This window comes from Lynx canadensis, chromosome B1 (genome assembly GCF_007474595.2).
Source record: "Lynx canadensis isolate LIC74 chromosome B1, mLynCan4.pri.v2, whole genome shotgun sequence".
NCBI lineage: Eukaryota > Metazoa > Chordata > Mammalia > Carnivora > Felidae > Lynx > Lynx canadensis.
Window position 1 is genome coordinate 82,920,098 of NC_044306.2, and position 19,115 is coordinate 82,939,212.

The following is a 19,115-nucleotide window of genomic DNA, read 5'->3' on the forward strand; positions in this document are numbered from 1 at the left end:
CATTGTGCACAAATACATAAACATATATGAAACAAAATTCCACAAAATAATAAGTATCCTTATTATGTGTGATGCAGTCTCTTCTATTTTGTACAATTTACTATTTTAATGCCAGTAATGACACAGTGAATTGATTTCAAGGCCCATTAATGAAGGAATTCACTATCTTAACTACATGTTGGAATTATCTGAGGGACTGTCTCTATAAGATACTGACAACTGAGTTCCATAGCCAGAGATTCTAAATACAGTAATGCAGGAGCCAGCAAACTACAGCCTGGGAGCCAAACGCAGACCACCACTGGTCTTGGATAGCTTGCAAGTTAACAATGCCTTTTACTTTTCTAAGTGCTTTAAAAAATCAGAAGAATAATAATACTTTGTGACATGTGAATATTATGTAAAATTAAAATGTTAGTGTCTATCGGGGTGCCTGGGTGGCTCAGTCTGTTAAGCGAACGACTTCAGGTCAGGTCATGATCTCATGGTCCATAGGTTCAAGCCCCATGTCGATTTCTGTGCTGACAGCTCAGAGCCTGGAGCCTGCTTCAGATTCTGCGTCTCCCCCTTTCTCTGCCCTTCCCCTGCTCATGCTCTGTCTCTCTCTGCCTCTCAATAATAAATGAAAGTTAAAAAAAATTAATAAAATCTATAAAATCAATAAAATGTTAGTGTCTATCAATAATTATAACAAAGCCACACTTATTTATTTATGCTTTGGCTTACACGTTGCCTATAGCTACTTTTGCACTGTAACGACAAGAGCTGTAACAGAGACCAACCATGTGGCCCACAAAACCTCAGATATTTATTCTTTGTCCCTTTACAGAAAGTCTGCCAACTCTTGCACAAGGGATTTCATTCTGCAATTTGAAAAGTCAGTTTGAGACTGAGGATTTCCTAGCTAAGTTCTCGCAGAGCTCCTTGGAGCTGCCTCTAGCTGGCAGTGGACACAGGGTGCGAGGCTCCAGGCTTACTGCCCACCTTCCCAGTAGAGCCATTCCACCTGTCGTCTGTTTCACACACTCAGGAGCTTACCCTTGCAAACTGCATGTAGTTAAATCAACTGCAGGGGGAGAGGGGCTTTTCTAAGACAAAACCACAAGACGTACCATCATGTAATATGGAAAATTGTGAATGTTAGTATTTCTCAAGCAAATCAGGCTACTATCCAATTGTCTTCTGAATTTGTTCAAGCTCTAGATAAGGGTGCCATAAGAACCTCAGAAAATTTAAGAGTAGCTCTCAAAGCCCTGGAAAATGAAGCTTCTACATGTGGATTTAGTCTGGAGCGATGGCTCCCGCCACTGGCAGCACACTGGAATCTCATGCCTGTGCACCGCAGATGGTTCCAATATGCAGTCAGGATTGAGAATGTTGATCTAGTTTTTATTGTTGCTATTTGTCATTGTTCAACCAGTGGCAGAAAGTATCAGTGGTGTGAGAACCTTGGGATAAGATTTTCTTTTTTTTTTTTTTTTTTTTTTTTCATTTTCCCAAGCAAGTGCACCACTGGGGGAGGGGCAGAAGGAAAGTGGCTCCCAAGCAGGCTCCACACCCGATGCAGGGCTTCATCTCACAATCGTTGAGATCATGACCTGAGTCAAAATCAAGAGTCGGATGCTTAACTGACTGAGCCACCCAGGCGCCCCTTCACTTTTAATTAGAATTTTTCTCATCCACCCTAACTCCTTAAGTTCAAACCTAATGTGTGCAGGAAGTTCAGCTGCCAAAATGCCAATATTTTAAATAAAGCTGGCACACTTAAAGTACATGATCCTCTTTTGTTCTGAGGATTTGGGATAGGCATAGTAAGTGGATTGAAAGATGCTTGGCTCAAAAAAAGGGAGGTTTCAGCTAACAAATTGTTACTAACCAGAAACATTTGTCTTTCCATAACATGGCTGTGACACTACATGTCACCCTGCCCTTCTGTGTTAGAGGTACCCCCCTCCCACCTCAGGTTACACACAAGGTGAGTTATTATTTTTGTATCTTTTCACTTAGCCCTACTTTGCCATAAGTGAAGACTTGTTTGAGAGTAGTTACATAATTTGTTGAGAATTTAATCTCTCAAAGCAACTTACTTGGGGCTCTCATTCTTTTCATTCTGCATAGATCATAGTAGACCTTTGCAGACAGCTCTGCAGTCAAATAGATCTGAATTTAAAACCCAGCTCTGCCATTTATCAGCTGAATCTCTTAGGCAAGTTAGGCAATGTTTCTGATCTTTGTTTTTCTCCTCTACAAATAATGGTTAATATATAATAATATGCTCTCAGGTTTTGAAGGTGGCAAGAGAGGATACCCAGCATGTAATGAATACATAATGTGTTAAATATGAATATTATTATCTCAGCCATATAAATTTCCATGATTCTGGAGTAGTGACATTCTTTACAGGATATCTGTTCCATTACTCTCATATTAGAAGCAAGAAACTGAGGCTCAGATAAGTTTAGTGACTTACTCAGATCCTCAGCCAGTTAGTGGCAAAGCTTGGACTGGACTGGAACTCTGACCTCTTTTCTCACTGGGACAATGTAGATGAACATCCCTTGCTTTCTTTCTGTCTGGGCTGAAGAACGTACAGTGGCCGAGATTATAGGCTGATTTATCTCTCTAACCCCGCTGCCTCAACAATGATTTGGGACAACGAGAATGGCCAGCAGCTGGGTAGTACAGAACCAGGCTATGAAGTTCAAGGTTCCTGAGGGAAGCTGTTGTCATTCTAGTCCACAGCAGCTTCAAGTCAGACTCAATGAGGAGCTATTATTCTATCAAGTTAAGGAAAGGCAGAAGTGTGACTACCTCGCTTCAAGGGAACTACCAGAGCATGTCACTCTATAGACGAACAGAAGCTGGGTCATTGCGTTTGACAGCTCACCTGCTAAATGCACCAGTTAACAGGCTGTTCCCTTCCTTAAGAGCTAGGGATCAGAAAGTTCAAACAGAATATTGAGGGCTATTCAAAACACTAGGCTCAAATATTATCACAACAACCACTCTGTTCTTTAGCAAGCTCATTTTTTCTGAATTGTAACTGGCTATTTTGGCTTACTAAAACCCTTCCAAAAAAGAAAAATGAATGACAACTTGACCCAGATTGAGTTTGTCAATCCTTCGGTTCAAGAGCAAAATTGAGTATATTATTGCTTAACAGCCAAAGCCTTCTCCAAACATTTTTTTGGGGGTGGGGGTGGGGCAGGCAAGATCCCCACTTATACATTCATTCTGCATAAAATAATAGGGCCTGGCAGAAAAGACACTGGGTTGGAAGTCAGCGGATGTGAGTTTTTGTCACTATTTTACCACAGATTAGCTATGTAAAACTTCCACAAATAAATGTATCAACCAATATTCATGGTCATCCAGTGCCAAAAAAAAAAAAAAAACCTATAGCACTTAGAAAATTTAGTTTTCTGAGTTGGAAACTAAGGCATTTCATATGCAGGATGTGTCCTTGTAAGAGTTTGCTCTCGTAAGATAAGACTTCTATCAACTGTAAGTCAGGAGGGAACCAAACCCAAACCAACAGCTGTAAGAGCTGACTTTATCACATCATGACAGGAGCTCGGCTACTGGAAGTTTTGGCATAAAGCAAAATTGTAGGCTATTTGTCCAATATTGCACTTTATTTTTATTCCTTCTAATAACATTTCATGTTAGAATGTCAACTATTTGGGAGAGCCGGGTGATTTGGTGGATAGAGCCCAGAGGATGGTGTTAGGAGACTGGACCTCTATTCCCCATTGTATCCCTAAATGTGTCCTGGGCCCACAAGTTGCCCCTCCTTCTTGGTACCCTGGGAATAGTGACAGGGACCTTCTCATGTTCCCTGCCTCAATATACAGACGTCTCAGTCTGTTTTAGTGCACAACTGTGAGGGCAGAGCTGTGAGGGTAAGAAAGAAAGGAGGTGAATGTTCTGGAACAATTCAGATATTATAAGTGTGAGATGATATAGTCATGAAAATTTGGAATCTTTAATATTCTGGGTGGTATATTAATCCATTCATTACACCCTTCCAGAACCTAAAATTATGTGATTCAGTTCCAGTCTCTGTAATGTACTTTGTACAAAGTGCCATAGCAAATGCCATTTCAGTATTTGGGGACTGAAACAAAATTTTAAATGAGGAATTTGAGGCCTTGCTGAAGCTACCCTTGTGTTTTATTTTGCACTAATTTTCTACTTAAACTTTAAATTCTTGTCAATCTGAGAAGTTTGCCAGCCTTTGCCTGCCACCTGTTTCCTGGTCTCCACACAAATGCACACTGCAATGTCCTTGTCTTCACATGCTATTTCTTTACCTTCATTCCTCCTTTTCCACATTTCTACCTCAAATTCTTCCCATCCTTCCAGTTTCGACCAGCGAGTCATTGTAAGTAAGCATGGGGTAAGGACTGCAGAGTATACTTTTTAGAGCAACTAAGGAAATGTGTAATGTTGGGTAGCCAAATGCGGACACACCTTCCATAGTACCTCCATATAGATAAGATAGTATAGAGGATATGATATATAGTATACACCTATATATAGAAGATTTCATAGAGAAGGCGAGAGATAGAGGCAAGATGAGAGAGATGGGGCGGAGAGAGTAGCACGGAGAGATAGAGCGCGACAGAGAGAGAGGCAAGAGAGAGAGAGGCGGACAGAGTATATATGGCGTAGATATACAGTCATAGATAATGTTCTATATATATTCTAGATATATGAATTATTATATTCTATATATAGTGAATTATATATAATTCAACTATGTCTCTTCTCTATATCTATGTCACTATATATATTCGCTATTATATATTCAAGATATCTATTCACATTATATATATTCAATATATATACACCATATATATGGCAGTGTGGGGATTTTTCAGGAATAGTTCTGGCTGTGCTCTTCCTAGGACCCCAACACGTGAACAGATTTAAAAAAATTGACCCTCGTGTCCACAAGTACTAGAACAGTAATGGTTGTAGCAAGAGGCTATAGCAAGAGGACACTGAGGGCTAAGAGATGCAATGTAATTAGTACAATAAATTGGTGTGAAAAAGTCAAAATGAATAATACATGACTATTTTAAAACTCCTTGGCCCTAGGATCCCAGAATTTAATTGTCTTTTTTGTGTGTGTGTACAATGCACCCCAATGTTCACCAGCTAATATGCTAATACATCCAAGAAACCTTGCTTACAAGATTTTGACCAGTCACAGATCTGGAAATGGAAACATTATTGGAACCAGCAGAATTAGGTCTTGGTTCTATTCCTTCCCAGCTGTGTTAAACTGAGCTTATCATTTAATTTTTATGATATCAAATTTCTTATGTGTAAAGTAAGGAAGTTGGATTAGTTGTTCCAAGAGACCTTGTAATATAAAATGTAAAAGTACCTTCTGAGTTAAAAAGGACAATATTTATTTTTTAATTTTCTTTCAACGTTTTTTATTTATTTTTGGGACAGAGAGAGACAGAGCATGAACGGGGGAGGGGCAGAGAGAGAGAGGGAGACACAGAATCGGAAACAGGCTCCAGGCTCCGAGCCATCAGCCCAGAGCCTGATGCGGGGCTCGAACTCACGGACCGCGAGATTGTGACCTGGCTGAAGTCGGACGCTTAACCGACTGCGCCACCCAGGCGCCCCAAAAAGGACAGTATTTAAATTGACCTTTCATTAGCGAATGATGCAATCAGATTTGTTGAAAGCCAATTTACTTACAGAAATCTGGGGGCCCAGAGCACAAGAGAAAAAGAGAGAGAGAGAGAGAGGCCTTTCTCATAAGCCCATCCCTAAGAGGTTTAGGCAAACCACATCTGTTGTTCAATGGTTGCAAATTTGCTTTGATGCTTTCTACCTAATCAATCTAACTGAAGATTCTATTGTAAAAAGCCCTGTGTATCCCCTTATTCACAGAAATTTTGCTGCTTTGCATAACTGCATGTGTCCTCAGATGTCCATTAGCTGATTAGGGCCAAGGAACGTGGGAGAGCGAGATAGACTGGAGAGCTATTGCTGTCAAATGTAAACATCAAAATACTCCCAATGGTTGTTACGGGTATATATTATGGATTTTGGTTTCCTTACCTTGAATTTTGAAAGTAGCTTAAGCACCTGGGAATGTACAAAGAGATACTTCTTTTGTTTCTCCTAGGTGACATTTTCAACCAGGGGCTAGTTTATTTAATTTGAAGTGTTTGATAAAATTATTCAATTTGTCCCATGTGAATCTATCTTAGAATAACCAGCAAGTTCTGTAAAATTTAACTAAGTACTAGAAAATATAAAAATTTATGTGAGTAGAGCTATTTTTCTTTCAAGCTGACATTTTTTTTTGCAAACTATGTATTTTAGTAACAGATATCTGAATCCTCTTCATACTGCTAAGCAAGCACAAGTATTAACTACTATTGAAATATTTACAAGATAATCTATTTTTCTTGCTGAAAATGGAAGGAAAACCGTGACAAAGATCATTTTATAGATCAGCTCCAGATATCTGATTATTGAGCAGAGAAGTTTAAAAGCATTTTTTATTAAGTTGCTCTTAAGATATTTGTTCATTTATTTACTGTAAGTATTTACTTACTGTCTTGGTGACTTTAGGTGACTGTGGTAAGAAATTGCATCAAAACAACTAAATCTGGAGAATTAAAGCAGGTATTTCTAAGAACATAACTGGAAATTTTTAGCCTCAAATCAATTTGGTCACCATTCAGGTTTTGTAAGGGTGCAAGTAAAACACACCATTCACAATTGGGACTTGAATAAAGTATATGCAATTTTTGGAAATTGCCTCAAGGACTTTGTTCCTCTAAACAATGTGCTGCCTTTGATGTTAGATGTTCCTGAGCTCTGACTACAATTTGGAGCTTTGGGCTTCAGCCTCTACTTCTTCGGAACAAAATTTCCACTAAACTCTGCTTTCCTCTGAGAAATAGCTGTTGGAAAAGAAAAAAAGTCTATTTGCTAGAGAATTAAAATGGTTTTGATAAAGTTCAAGACTTATTTTGACGGGGTCTCTTTCCCTAAGCATCTTCTCATTTCAATATCAAAAATTTTTTAAAAGTTACATGTACTTTGCTTATACATTTAAAATACTTTTTTCTCCTCCTCTGACTTTGTTTAAAATTCAGAGCACTAATGTACCAGTTTTAAGAAATGTTAGATACTATTGTTGGGTCTTTGCCATATTTTTTTACAACTTGCTGTAATTTTCTCCTCCTTTAAGCCTTTAGACTACAGGCCTTCTCCACCAAAAGCAATGCAAAGTAGTGATAAGGAAGCTCTGTGAGGAGGTGTGGCTGGGTTCCCAGGGGACTGCTTATCTTGGCCACTACTGAACACAAGGTGGGATCCTCTTAAGATGAGTTCTGGGCATGCTCTTTTTTCCCACATCATCCAGCCTGCTATTGACAGTGATCTTCCCCAAATGAAAATTTGGTTCAAACCCTTTATGGTCTTTCCACTGCTTTAAGGATATAGTCCAAATTCCCTACCACAGCCCACACCACATCGCACTTCACTACCTCTTCAGCTGTTTCCCTTGTTTGCTGCATTGGTCTCTTCGCATCTTGTGCTGCAGTTGCATAGATACTTGCAGTTCCCTTAATAGTATCAAATTCCAACACATTGCTGACACTAACGACTCTATACCTAAATAGCCACACAGTCAAAATCCTAGAGTTCTCTCAAGAGGAGAACACCTCATGGAGGTGTTCCTTTCCACCTTCTCCTCCTTCCCAGAGAATTGACCATAGTCTCCTTTGTGCTCCCACTTCCCCACCACCCTAAGACACCTTATTATACATGGGTTAAATCTTTGGATTTCTTTACTAAACTGGAATTTCCTTGCTGTGAAGACCGTGAATTATTCGTTTGTTGGTTTGTTTGTTGTGTTCTTTGTAAACATGCTAAAACACTTTTGTAAATTAATGTATAAATGAATGAATACGCAAGGTTCCCTGTAACCATGATGGCCCTGGTAAGACAGATTTGGATTACAAATAGTCAATCATAAGGTTTCACTGGGACTCTACCACACCATGCCAAACCCTGGAGACTTGGTAGAGTTTGTGGTCTAGGTAGGGAAAATAAGAAAGGACCTCCAAAAGGAAATGGTATTAAACTGCGACCTGAAAAGCAGATAACTAGGCAAGACGAGGCTGGGAAGGGATATTTCTGGCAAAGGGAAGAGGAAGCACAAAGGTGTGGGCATCGAAAGAGTACAGGACATTTCAGGAACCAAGAGGCGTCTTAGTGTGGCTTGCACCTGAACAGAGAAGGTTGGGGGCAAGCAATGAGGTGTGGAGAAAAGGGGGGGTGGCTGGATCACACAAGGCCTTATAGGTGTGCATAAAGAGGAGGGGGTCCGCAGCCCTTAGACTGAGCACACCTCCCTCACTGGCCCCAGACTCCTGCAGTCCCTGATGTCCTGTGGAAGACTTAGGAAGCCTGGAGGAGGGGCATATTTGTGCTCACAGTGAAAACTCCTCACTGGCTTCAGTTAAAGTTTTTAGCATTTTAACACTTTTAACCCTTAAAAATTTGGGTGTGGTTTGTTTTCTTTCTCACTTTTAGATTTTTTTTCTTGGGCTTAAAATATGTGAATGTTATTGAAATGTTTAAAGTATTTTGTTGGTCTTCTGTGAATGCGTGTTTTTCAAATATTCTTGCACTCATTCTGTACCTGCCACTTTGATTAGGGCTTATTTACTTCCTTGTTATGTTCATTTTAGATGCAATCTGGAAACTCACCTAGTTGTTTCTCTATAAGAAATTGGCCAAAAACTGTATAACTATTAGTATTTCACTGAATACCTATTATGTACAAAGCACTCTTCTAATGCTGAGGGAATTCAAAATGAGCTAGCCCTGGGAACTAGCAGTCCTGGAAACAAGTTTTACATCTCAAAAGAATCTATTTGGTATCCTAAAGCAATTATAAATTAATGCCCTACATGTAAATAATTATACTGAACTGAAGGGTATAAAGGAGATGTAACATTAACTAAGAGCTATAGATAAGTTCGTTCATTAGTTATCCTTTTTTATAATTTTTACACACTTTCATTGATCCTCAATAAAAATATTTCTTTCCATAATTTTGATCTTAATATTTGCTGGAACTTCAAATACCATCACCAGGTTATTGTTTAAAAATGTTTTTTCTTATGTTATCTTTTAAATCATCACACCTGATGGGGCGCCTGGGTGGCGCAGTCGGTTGGGCGTCCGACTTCAGCCAGGTCACGATCTCGCGGTCCGGGAGTTCGAGCCCCGCGTCAGGCTCTGGGCTAATGGCTCGGAGCCTGGAGCCTGTTTCTGATTCTGTGTCTCCCTCTCTGCCCCTCCCCCGTTCATGCTCTGTCTCTCTCTGTCCCAAAAATAAATAAACGTGGAAAAAAAAATTTTTTAAAAAAATAAATCATCACACCTGAGTGTTGAAGATTAACTTAGAGGTGTATTTCATTTATCATATGTATTGAATCTGTACAGCAGTTGTTTTTTTTTTTTAATTTTTTTTCCAACGTTTATTTATTTTTGGGACAGAGAGAGACAGAGCATGAACGGGGGAGGGGCAGAGAGAGAGGGAGACACAGAATCGGAAACAGGCTCCAGGCTCCGAGCCATCAGTCCAGAGCCCGACGCGGGGCTCGAACTCACGGACCGCGAGATCGTGACCTGGCTGAAGTCGGACGCTTAACCGACTGCGCCACCCAGGTGCCCCTGTACAGCAGTTTTTTTAAATACATGTGATGAATCAGGTGGTTAGACCAAGTTGAAGAACATGGTGAAAATAGGATTTATAAAAGAGGGGAAAACATTGCAGAAAACAGTTTGGGGATAATGTTTCCTGCCTGCACAATTTGGGGGTAAGGATTAGCTGGCAGCTGGTAGGAAGAGGCAGGTCTTGGTACTCTGACCTTGAGTAGACTGACCAGAAATGTCAGACATTTTCAATTCTTTGTAGATTCCCCAGGAAACCTTGAGCATTTAGCTGAAGCGCCAAAGTGACACTCTCTCTGGGGAACGTCTGGAAGCACTTTTCCACTCACTCTTCATTGTGGTTGGGCCCCATTTCTCTCACTAGAATGTTTCAAAGGTATAAGCAGAGATACATCCACAGAGTTTAGTTCACTGATATTTATCTAAGAATGATTTATAACTCTCATAAGCATAAATAACAGAAATGCTCAAAGTCAGTGATTGATGACTGAACAATGGTACATTCATACAATGGAATTCTATACAGCCATTAAAAATCTTGTCATAGAAGAATAATCTGTGGCATATGGTGCATGTCTGTGGTATAATATTTTAAACACTATGTACATATTTATACATACTTAAAACACAACGATCCTGTATTTAGATGCAGTAGCTAAAAGTTCAAATGGCTATATACCAAAAATGTTTAAAGTGCCCATCTCTGGGTGGTTTGATAATGGATGATTTTTATATTGTTCTTGCTTTCCTCACATTTCCCAACTTTTCTTCATTGAACCTAGATTATTTTTGCAATAAAAAATCTTATTTAATTTATCAAACTTGATAAAACAATTCATAATTTTACATTTATAAAGTTTAAAAGTATAATTGTTTAATGTTAAAAAACAATTTATAATGCATTTCATGTGATTTTAAAAGGATATATGAGAATATATTTGCATGCTTATGTTTATTCTAAAGAATAACCATGGCCTAGAATTTATTACATCACTTGGTTATCCACATCCTCAGCCAGTCACCTCAGACTGGAGCCAGCATTTCCTACAATTCTATTACAACTCTGAAATTCTACTTTTGAAAGAGAAAAAAGAATTGACTCACCCTCTATCAAGCAAGAAGAAAACTGAATTCGGTCATGCCTTTGTTTTAATTTTTACCAGGAAAGTAGAATTGGACCAAGGAGGTGGAGACAGGGAGGCATGAGGCAGAACTTTCGTCCTATGTAATCATCACAATTCTCCCCCTTTCAACAATTTTTCAAAGTTATGGAAAATACTGTGCAAAAACAGCTTCCAGTCTTTCCCCCCTTTATAAGAATAATAACAATAATAACCAACATGTATTTAAAGCTCACTATGTGCCAAGTACTCTGTTAATGTGTGTACACATACACACACACACACACACACACACACACTAAACTAATTTAGTCCTTATAATATTTTGAGGCAGGTTTTATCATTTCACACATGAGGAAATAAAGATACATTTTCCTCAGCTGTAAAGCCCTGATGTAGAAATTCCAGAGCTGCCACTGGGAGAGACATGGAATAAATTTTTATTTTACGATATGTTCTGGAGTCCACTCAGTCACCTTATTTCTGATCTTTTTCTTAACTTCTGTTTTATACAGATGTGGTTACCACAGAGGCCTTACCATTCAACATTCATGGTAAGAAAATAAGACAAGAATTTTTAGTTACTATACACCAGTATCTCTCAGATGGGGAACAAAGTTTGTTCATTAATTTTTTTTAATTCAGGTGTAATTAACATATAGTAGGATATTAGTTTCAGGTCTGAAACTAATCACAAGAAGTGATTACTGATCACAAGAAGTGTACTCTTATCCCTTCACCTATTTCACTGTTTGTGGAAATGCAAGCTGGTGTTGCCACTGTGAAAAACGGCATAGAGCTTCCTCAAAAAAATAGAAATCAAAATACCATATGATCCAGCAATTCCACTACTGAATATTTACACAAAGAAAATCAAAACACTAATTTGAAAATATATGTGCACCCCTATGTTTATTGCAGCATTAATTACAACATCCAAGAAATGGAAGCAACCAGTGTCCATCCATAGGTGAATGGATAAAGAAGATGTAGTATACATACACAATGAAATATTACTCAGCCGTAAAAAAGAGTGAAATCTTGACATTTACAACAACATGAGTGGATTTAGAAGGTATAAGGCTAAGTGAAATAAGTCAGCCAGAGAAAAACAAGTACCATATAATTTTACTCATAGGTGGAATTTAAGAAACAAAAACAAAGAAGAGACAACGAAAAAACAGGCTTTGTTCATATTTTAAAATAGTTACTTTGGAGTCATTGTTCTGACGCAACTCTATCTAATTAGACTTGTCACTGTGGCAAAACTGTGACAAACACTGAGAAACAGAAGCTAAGTAGATGCAATCCCTATTCCAGAGGAGTTCTCACTTCTGGAATACCTCACAGAAATACTGTGGGATAAAAAAAATTAAAACAATCTATCAGAGTGAATAAATGCTGAATGCGACCACAAAATGGTGCACACAGGTAAAAGGGATCTCACGGTGTAATGGTGAGGATGGTCTGTGGTCAAACCAAGCAGTGTTCAGCAGTCCCAGCTGTTGACCCTGAGTGAATTTCCCTAAGGGGTTTCTGTCCCCTGAATTTTAAAATAGGCCCATAACATTCATCTTACAGTATCTCTCTAAAGATCAAATAAGAAAATGTAGGTAAAATTGCTTCATCCCAAGCCTGACATAGCATAATTGCCTAGTAAATGAGAACTCTTAAGCCAGGCTGAGTGCTGAGAAAAGGGTAGTCAGGTGGCATTCACTATGTCTGGTTATTTCTCTTTTCTTTTCTTTTCTTTTCTTTTCTTTTCTTTTCTTTTCTTTTCTATTTTCTTTTTTCTTTCCCTTTCTTTCCTTCTCTCCTCTCCTCTCCTCTCCCCTCCCCTCCCCTTCCCTTCCCTTCCCTTCCCTTCCATTCTGTTCTCTTTTTTGCAGGCTCCACTCTCAGCATGGAACCTGACCCAGGGCTCGATCTCACGATCAAGAGTTGGATGTTTAACTGACTGAGCCACCCTGACACCCCTCCGGTTATTTTTCTAGGAAAAAGAAGATGACTTCACAAGAGCTGGCTGAATGCAGAAAGGGAAAGTGTCTTTTTCAGGTGGGATTTAGGCAAGATACTCTAGGTTTTTTTTTTTAAGGCTCAGAAAAAACTTAAGAGTGGCCGCAGGATCATTAGCTAATCGAAACATTGAGAAAATAACACTGAGATAAATGGAAGCAGCAGATTTTAAGAACAGAGACCAGGAGAGGAAAATTAGGCTAAGTGCTTGGAACTAATTATTAGGCTTCTGCATTCAGTGAGACAATCTAATTTTCAAAGTGACTTCAATGTGAAGCCAACATGATGGTGTCAAACCGGAAAGCATTTAAAGGTCAAATATAGACACCCAGTGCTATATGCCCTGAATCCTAAAAATAATGGCTAGCATGGTGGGGGATTGTAAGTGTTCCCATGCATTATCTAATTTTATCTTTGCAGACATCCAGAATTTTATCTTTGCAGAATCCAGAGAGACAGGTGTTATGATTTTCCTTTGCCCAAGAAAGTATTAAAGCACAAAGAAATTAAGTAACTTGTCCAAGGTCACACAACTAGTAAAAGAGATTCTTATGACTGAAACCCCATTTGTTTTGCTCCAGAGCTCATACACCAACCACAACCACCAACTATCATGAAGAAAGAGAAGACAAGCCCCAAATAACCTTTAAACATACCTTCTAAGGAATGATCAAATATAACCAAGTCCCTGAGTATGTGACACAATAAGGTATAATGTTATTTGTGACAACTAAATTCAAGAAAATTGTAAGGCTGTAGTAGTCATATGGCTTCATGATTTAAAGTGGCATTGGAGACAGCAGAGAAAGAAATGTAAGATGTGGACTGATCAGGTTAACTCTGGTGGTGCATTAAGGCAACATTACTAGAAACTTCTGCAGATAGGGAATCCGGTGCAACCGTTGATAAAAGCTCAAATGAGACACAGTAAGGATTTGGATCCAGATGGTGACCGTGGTATAAATCTGGAAAACTCATAGCAACATGACCTCTCTTGGGGATGAGCTACAGTTCGTGTGGGGCAATGGCTCACTGTGTCTCCTTTTTCCTCACCATTTTTACATATTTTTGAAAATGCACTGCTTTTGATATAAGTCGATAAGTGCTTGAATGTAGATACTGAAATTACTACTGTTAATATTGACACATTACTTCATAAATTTTACTAGCTAACTGCTTCAGATTGAATAGTAGCAGGGCCCCTGGGTGGCTCAGTCGGTTAAGCGTTGGACTTCAGCTCAGGTCACAATCTGGCAGTTCGTGAATTCAAGCCCTGGATCAGGCTCTGTGCTGAGCTCAGAGCCTGGAGTCTGCTTCAGATTCTGTGTCTCCCTCTATCTCTGCCCCTCCTATGCTCTCTCTCTCTCTCTCTCTCTCTCTCAAAAATAGTAAACATTAGGGGCGCCTGGGTGGCGCAGTCGGTTAAGCGTCCGGCTTCAGCCAGGTCACGATCTCGCGGTCCGTGAGTTCGAGCCCCGCGTCGGGCTCTGGGCTGATGGCTCAGAGCCTGGAGCCTGTTTCCGATTCTGTGTCTCCCTCTCTCTGCCCCTCCCCCGTTCATGCTCTGTCTCTCTCTGTCCCAAAAATAAATAAACGTTGAAAAAAAAAATAGTAAACATTAAAAATAATTTTAAAAAATTTAACAGTGGCTGCAAAACACAGTTAATAAAAAGAAACCCACTCAACAATCTAATTCCAATATGGAATTGTAAAGACACACTCTATGTATTCTGACTTTATTTTGAAATTTTCTTTTTTTAGGAGACGGACTACTTGAACACATTTTTTCTGCGGGAGGTATGTTAACAGTTGGTGTAGAATAATAATAATTTCATCTTAAACTATTGACTTAAGATCAACTAGACACATTACTAGTTGCGATTGCCTAAGAAAATAAAAAGCATCAATTTTTTAAAATAAATGTTTATTCATTTTTGAGAAAAAGAACATGAGGAGGGGAGGGGCAGAGAGAGAGGAGGACAGAGGATCCAAAGCAGGCTCCATGCTGAAAGCAGCAAGCCCAATGCAGGGCTCAAATTCATGAACCATGCGATCATGACCTAAGCTGAAGTCAGACACTCAACCAACTGAGCCACTCAGGTGCCCCAAAAAGCATCAATTTTTAAATCAGAAGAGCATATGTTGTTAACTCTCATCATACAAAACTGTAAAGGCAAACAACATATGCTCTTTTTAAAATTAAAATATGCATTTCTTATTTTCCTAAACATTTTGGAACTAGCAATACATAATCTGATATTAATTTTTCTTTTAATTTAGATATTTTAGCCTTCTAACCAACCATGGGTACTTGAGCAAAGTCTCATAAGAGCTTATAAAACAATTGAACTTCCTTGTTTCCTACTTGTAAAGCAAGCAAGGAGCTTAAAATCATCTGATTAATTGGCACCACATCAAGAATAAACATAGACCATTTATATCTCAATCCTGATTTATTTTGGGGCCTACGCTACCACTTTGGGGTTATCCTCCCAACCCTCTATGACTTGAGGACCGTCACCCCCACTTCTTAGGTGCTGCTGTGGACCTGGCTTTAGTTGATTCATGTGCTCCTTCACTATTCTGCATTTCTCAGCCTCCCTTCACACTTGGCCTGTATCCATACTTCGCACAAGAAAAATGAATGGTAGAAACGAATCCCTATTCATGAATTAAAGCTAAATAGACAGGAAGCTGGACAACACCAGGGACAGGAAAAAACACTTTTACCTTTTTTTCAATCAATAATAAGTCTTTTAAGTATAAATTAGCCAAATAGATATGCCATTTTACTTCTATGTCTTGCCTTCAGTTCTATTTACCTCATTTGAAAGCAGTACAAATCTGAATGAATACGCAAGAAACTGTAACTTCAATTGTGTTTCATTCTCAACAAGTAAAAGATTTGAAAAATATTTTTAGCATATTTACAATGTCATATAGTTTGTCTATTACATTAGAAATATACTAATCAGTGTGCACATTATATATTATATTAGCATATAGTATAGTTTAGACATTGTTTTCTCTCATAACTTTGAAACTGTGAAAGAGTTTGTGGGTTTTTTCCATATCAAGGTAGAATGTCCACATAGCTCTTATCCATAATTATGCCTGTGAGGTCCTGTAGAACAATGGAGGTGAGTTGGAACTCTTGAGTCTTGGTTGTCATTAGATGTGTGACCTTGGACAAAGACTTTAGCACTCAAAGTTCCAGTCTCCCACATGGTTACTGTGGAAACCTAATCTTCTAAAATATAAGATATACTTAAAAGTATATTAATATATTTTCTGTAAAAACACAAAGCGATACTACCATGATTTTACCTGTTTTATTTTTCAGTTGCTTTGTGGTAGCTTATTGCATATTTTTGCAATTTTCTGCTCTCTTTTTCTCCCACAGAGATAACAGGGATTGTGTATGCAGTAATGGCTGGTATCATCGGAACTATCCTCTCAATTGCCTTCTGTATTAAACGACTAACAAAGGTGAGATTCAGTTTTTAATTTTGCTATAAGTGCGCTTCCTCTGAGTGCAATTCAAGTCAAAGAGAAACAAAATTTCATTCCATCTTTTTCAACTGGACACTTTTTTTTTTTTTTGCATTTGCCCTATAGAGGAAGCTGAAATATAAACCTATCCTCCATTTCCCAATGAAAAATTTTATAAAGTTTTGTCTCACTTGATTTAATATACTTTGATGCATAGAGATGGAAGAGTCAAATTTCTAATTGTAGTATATACTTTAACTTGTGTGTGCAAAATATTTAAAATAACATGATATATTTACATATGTTTAACACTTCTGCTGGTTTTCATTGTCATATTTCTTTATACAAATTTTTCAAACTCCATCTATGTGTTTTCCAGCATGAGTGACTTTCTTTTCTTCATCACAAAAGCTAACTTTATGTCCATATGATACAGCATTCCAAAGCACATAACCTTTACTATAACTTTCTATTTAAGATGTTAAAAAAATTTTTTTAATGTTTATTTACCTTTGAGACAGAGAAAGACAGAGTGTGAGCAGGGAAGTGGTAGAGAGAGAGGGAGACACAAAATCCGAAGCAGGCTCCAGGCTCTGAGCTGTCAGCACAGAGCCCGACTCTGGGCTTGAATTCACGAGACGTGAGATCATGACCTGAGCAGAAGTCAGCCGCCCAATGGACTGAGCCACCCAGGGGCCCCTTCTATTTAAGATGTTTAAGATACATTTGTGTGTGTCTATGATGTTATAATTAGAACTGTGATCCTAGATCATTAAAGACCTAGTCACAAAAGAATGGTACGGTTGAGTTCTCATTCATCCTCTGCTCTTGATCTCTCTTTGTGATCTCCACACCATAACCACTATATATATTTTTTAAAAAGGCTTGTTTAGAAGGGTTACAACATTGCTATGACAGGGGTGTAACAAGACTGATAGTAAATTCACATTAAGTTCCTTTGCCTTTTTCTTTTTTTCTTTTTTTTCTAATGTTTATTTATTTTCTCTGCGAGAGTGAGAGAGCCAAAGTGTGAGCAGGAGAAGGGCAGAGAGAAGAGCAGGAGACACAGAATCTGAAGCTCCAGGCTCTGAGCTGTCAGCATAGAGCCAGACGCAGGGCTCGAACCCACAAACGGCAAGCTCATGACCTGAGCCAAGTTGGACACTTAACCGACTGGGCCACCCAGGCACCCCTGCCTTTTTCTTTTTTAACGACTTCTATTAGGTGACTTCTGTAATGATCCAAACCTATGATGGATTATAAACACTCCATGTAAATGTATCTTGTCTAAATAATACTTCTTAATAAAAGTAAGTGAGAGTGCCTGTTGTAATGTGAGAAATTTTGTAAAGACTTGAATGCAAGATGACTCCTCTTGTCTGCAGGATAAATATTGGGAGAAAATCATCTCCTTGTATTTGGGCATATATGGCAAAATGAGTTGTCTTCTCTCTTGGCTGGCGATCTAAAACCTAAAAAAAATCAATAAAATACTTAGTTGGCAAAATTCAGAGAAAATATTCTATTTGTATATAGAAAACTTGGATCATGTCCAATATGCTAAGAGACCTTACTTCTTTTTTGTTTTTAATCTGAGAAAGAGAGGATGAGAATCTCAAGCAAGCTCCACACTCTGTGCAGAGCCCGATGCAGGGCTGGATCCCACGACCCTGGGATCATGACCTGGGACAAAATTAAGAGTCTGACCCTCAACGAACTAAGCCACCCAGGGGCTCCCTTACCTCTTTTTAAAAAAATTTCCATTTTAGCTTTTCATTACAGCATGGAAATATGAGAGTCAATGTTTGGGGTAATAATTCACCTATGGAAACATCAAATACTATTTAGAAAGACAAATACAAATTGAAATCAAAGTTTGTAGATATGTATGAAACCATAAATTCTTCCAAAAGTAACCTCTACAAATCACATATTAATCAAAAGGAAACAAACTTCAGTCCCAAAAAATATTAAAAAAAAAATTTTTAATGTTTATTTATTTTTGATAGAGAAAGAGAAGCACAAGCAGGGGAGGGGCAGAGAGAGAGGGAGACACAGAATCCGAAGCAGGCTCCAGGCTCTGAGCTGTCAGCACAGAGCCGGACGCAGAGCCCTACATGAGGCTCGAACTCATGGACGTCGAGTTCATGACCTGACCCAAAGTCAGGAGCTTAACCGATTGAGCTACCCAGGAGCCCCACCCCCCAAAATATTTTTAACTTGAGGCATTTTCTTTATAAGGTCTTAACTTTAGAAAATTGTGGCATTAATATTTATCTGGTTTTTATTCATAGAAAACTCCATCTCCCTTGCAAACTGCACAACCAGAGGACGCAGATCCTGAAAGTTCTGTAGAAACAAGAAATCCAGGTTGGTGCTAATATTCTTAATGCCTTTTGCGTTTTGGTGAGGGAAAAAAATTAGTTACTTCTGATTTGGGAGAGGTATGCCCAAGTAAGATTCATTTGTATTCTATTTTATCGATGCTACTTCTGTAAGATTTTTTTATGTAAACATTTGTCTTCAGCATAATGAAATTACCCCTTAGGCACAAAGTATCTTTAAAAAAAAAAAAAAAAAAAAGGTAAAACAGGGTCACCTGGGTGGTTCAGTTGGCTAAGCGTCTGACTTTTGATTTCAGCTCAGGTCATAATCTCACAGTTGCTCAGGTGGAGCCCCGAGTTGGGCTCTGCACTGCCGGTGGGAAGCCTGCTTGGGATTCTCTCTCTCTCTCCCTCTCTCTTTGACCCTCCCCCA

At 38.7% G+C, this 19,115-nt stretch overlaps 1 protein-coding gene across 2 annotated transcripts in view; it reads left to right on the plus strand.

The window, feature by feature from the left end:
* Nucleotides 1–19,115, plus strand: part of GYPA (glycophorin A (MNS blood group)) — a 36,870-nt gene that overhangs the window by 13,068 nt on the left and 4,687 nt on the right. The window contains exons 3-6 of one of the 2 annotated variants that reach the window (XM_030313001.1): nucleotides 11,366–11,404; nucleotides 14,628–14,663; nucleotides 16,270–16,355; nucleotides 18,653–18,728. In XM_030313001.1, the coding sequence (XP_030168861.1) occupies nucleotides 11,366–11,404; nucleotides 14,628–14,663; nucleotides 16,270–16,355; nucleotides 18,653–18,728 (237 nt within the window). The remainder of the gene's footprint in view (nucleotides 1–11,365; nucleotides 11,405–14,627; nucleotides 14,664–16,269; nucleotides 16,356–18,652; nucleotides 18,729–19,115) is intronic. The other variant, XM_030313002.1, reaches the window with a different exon arrangement.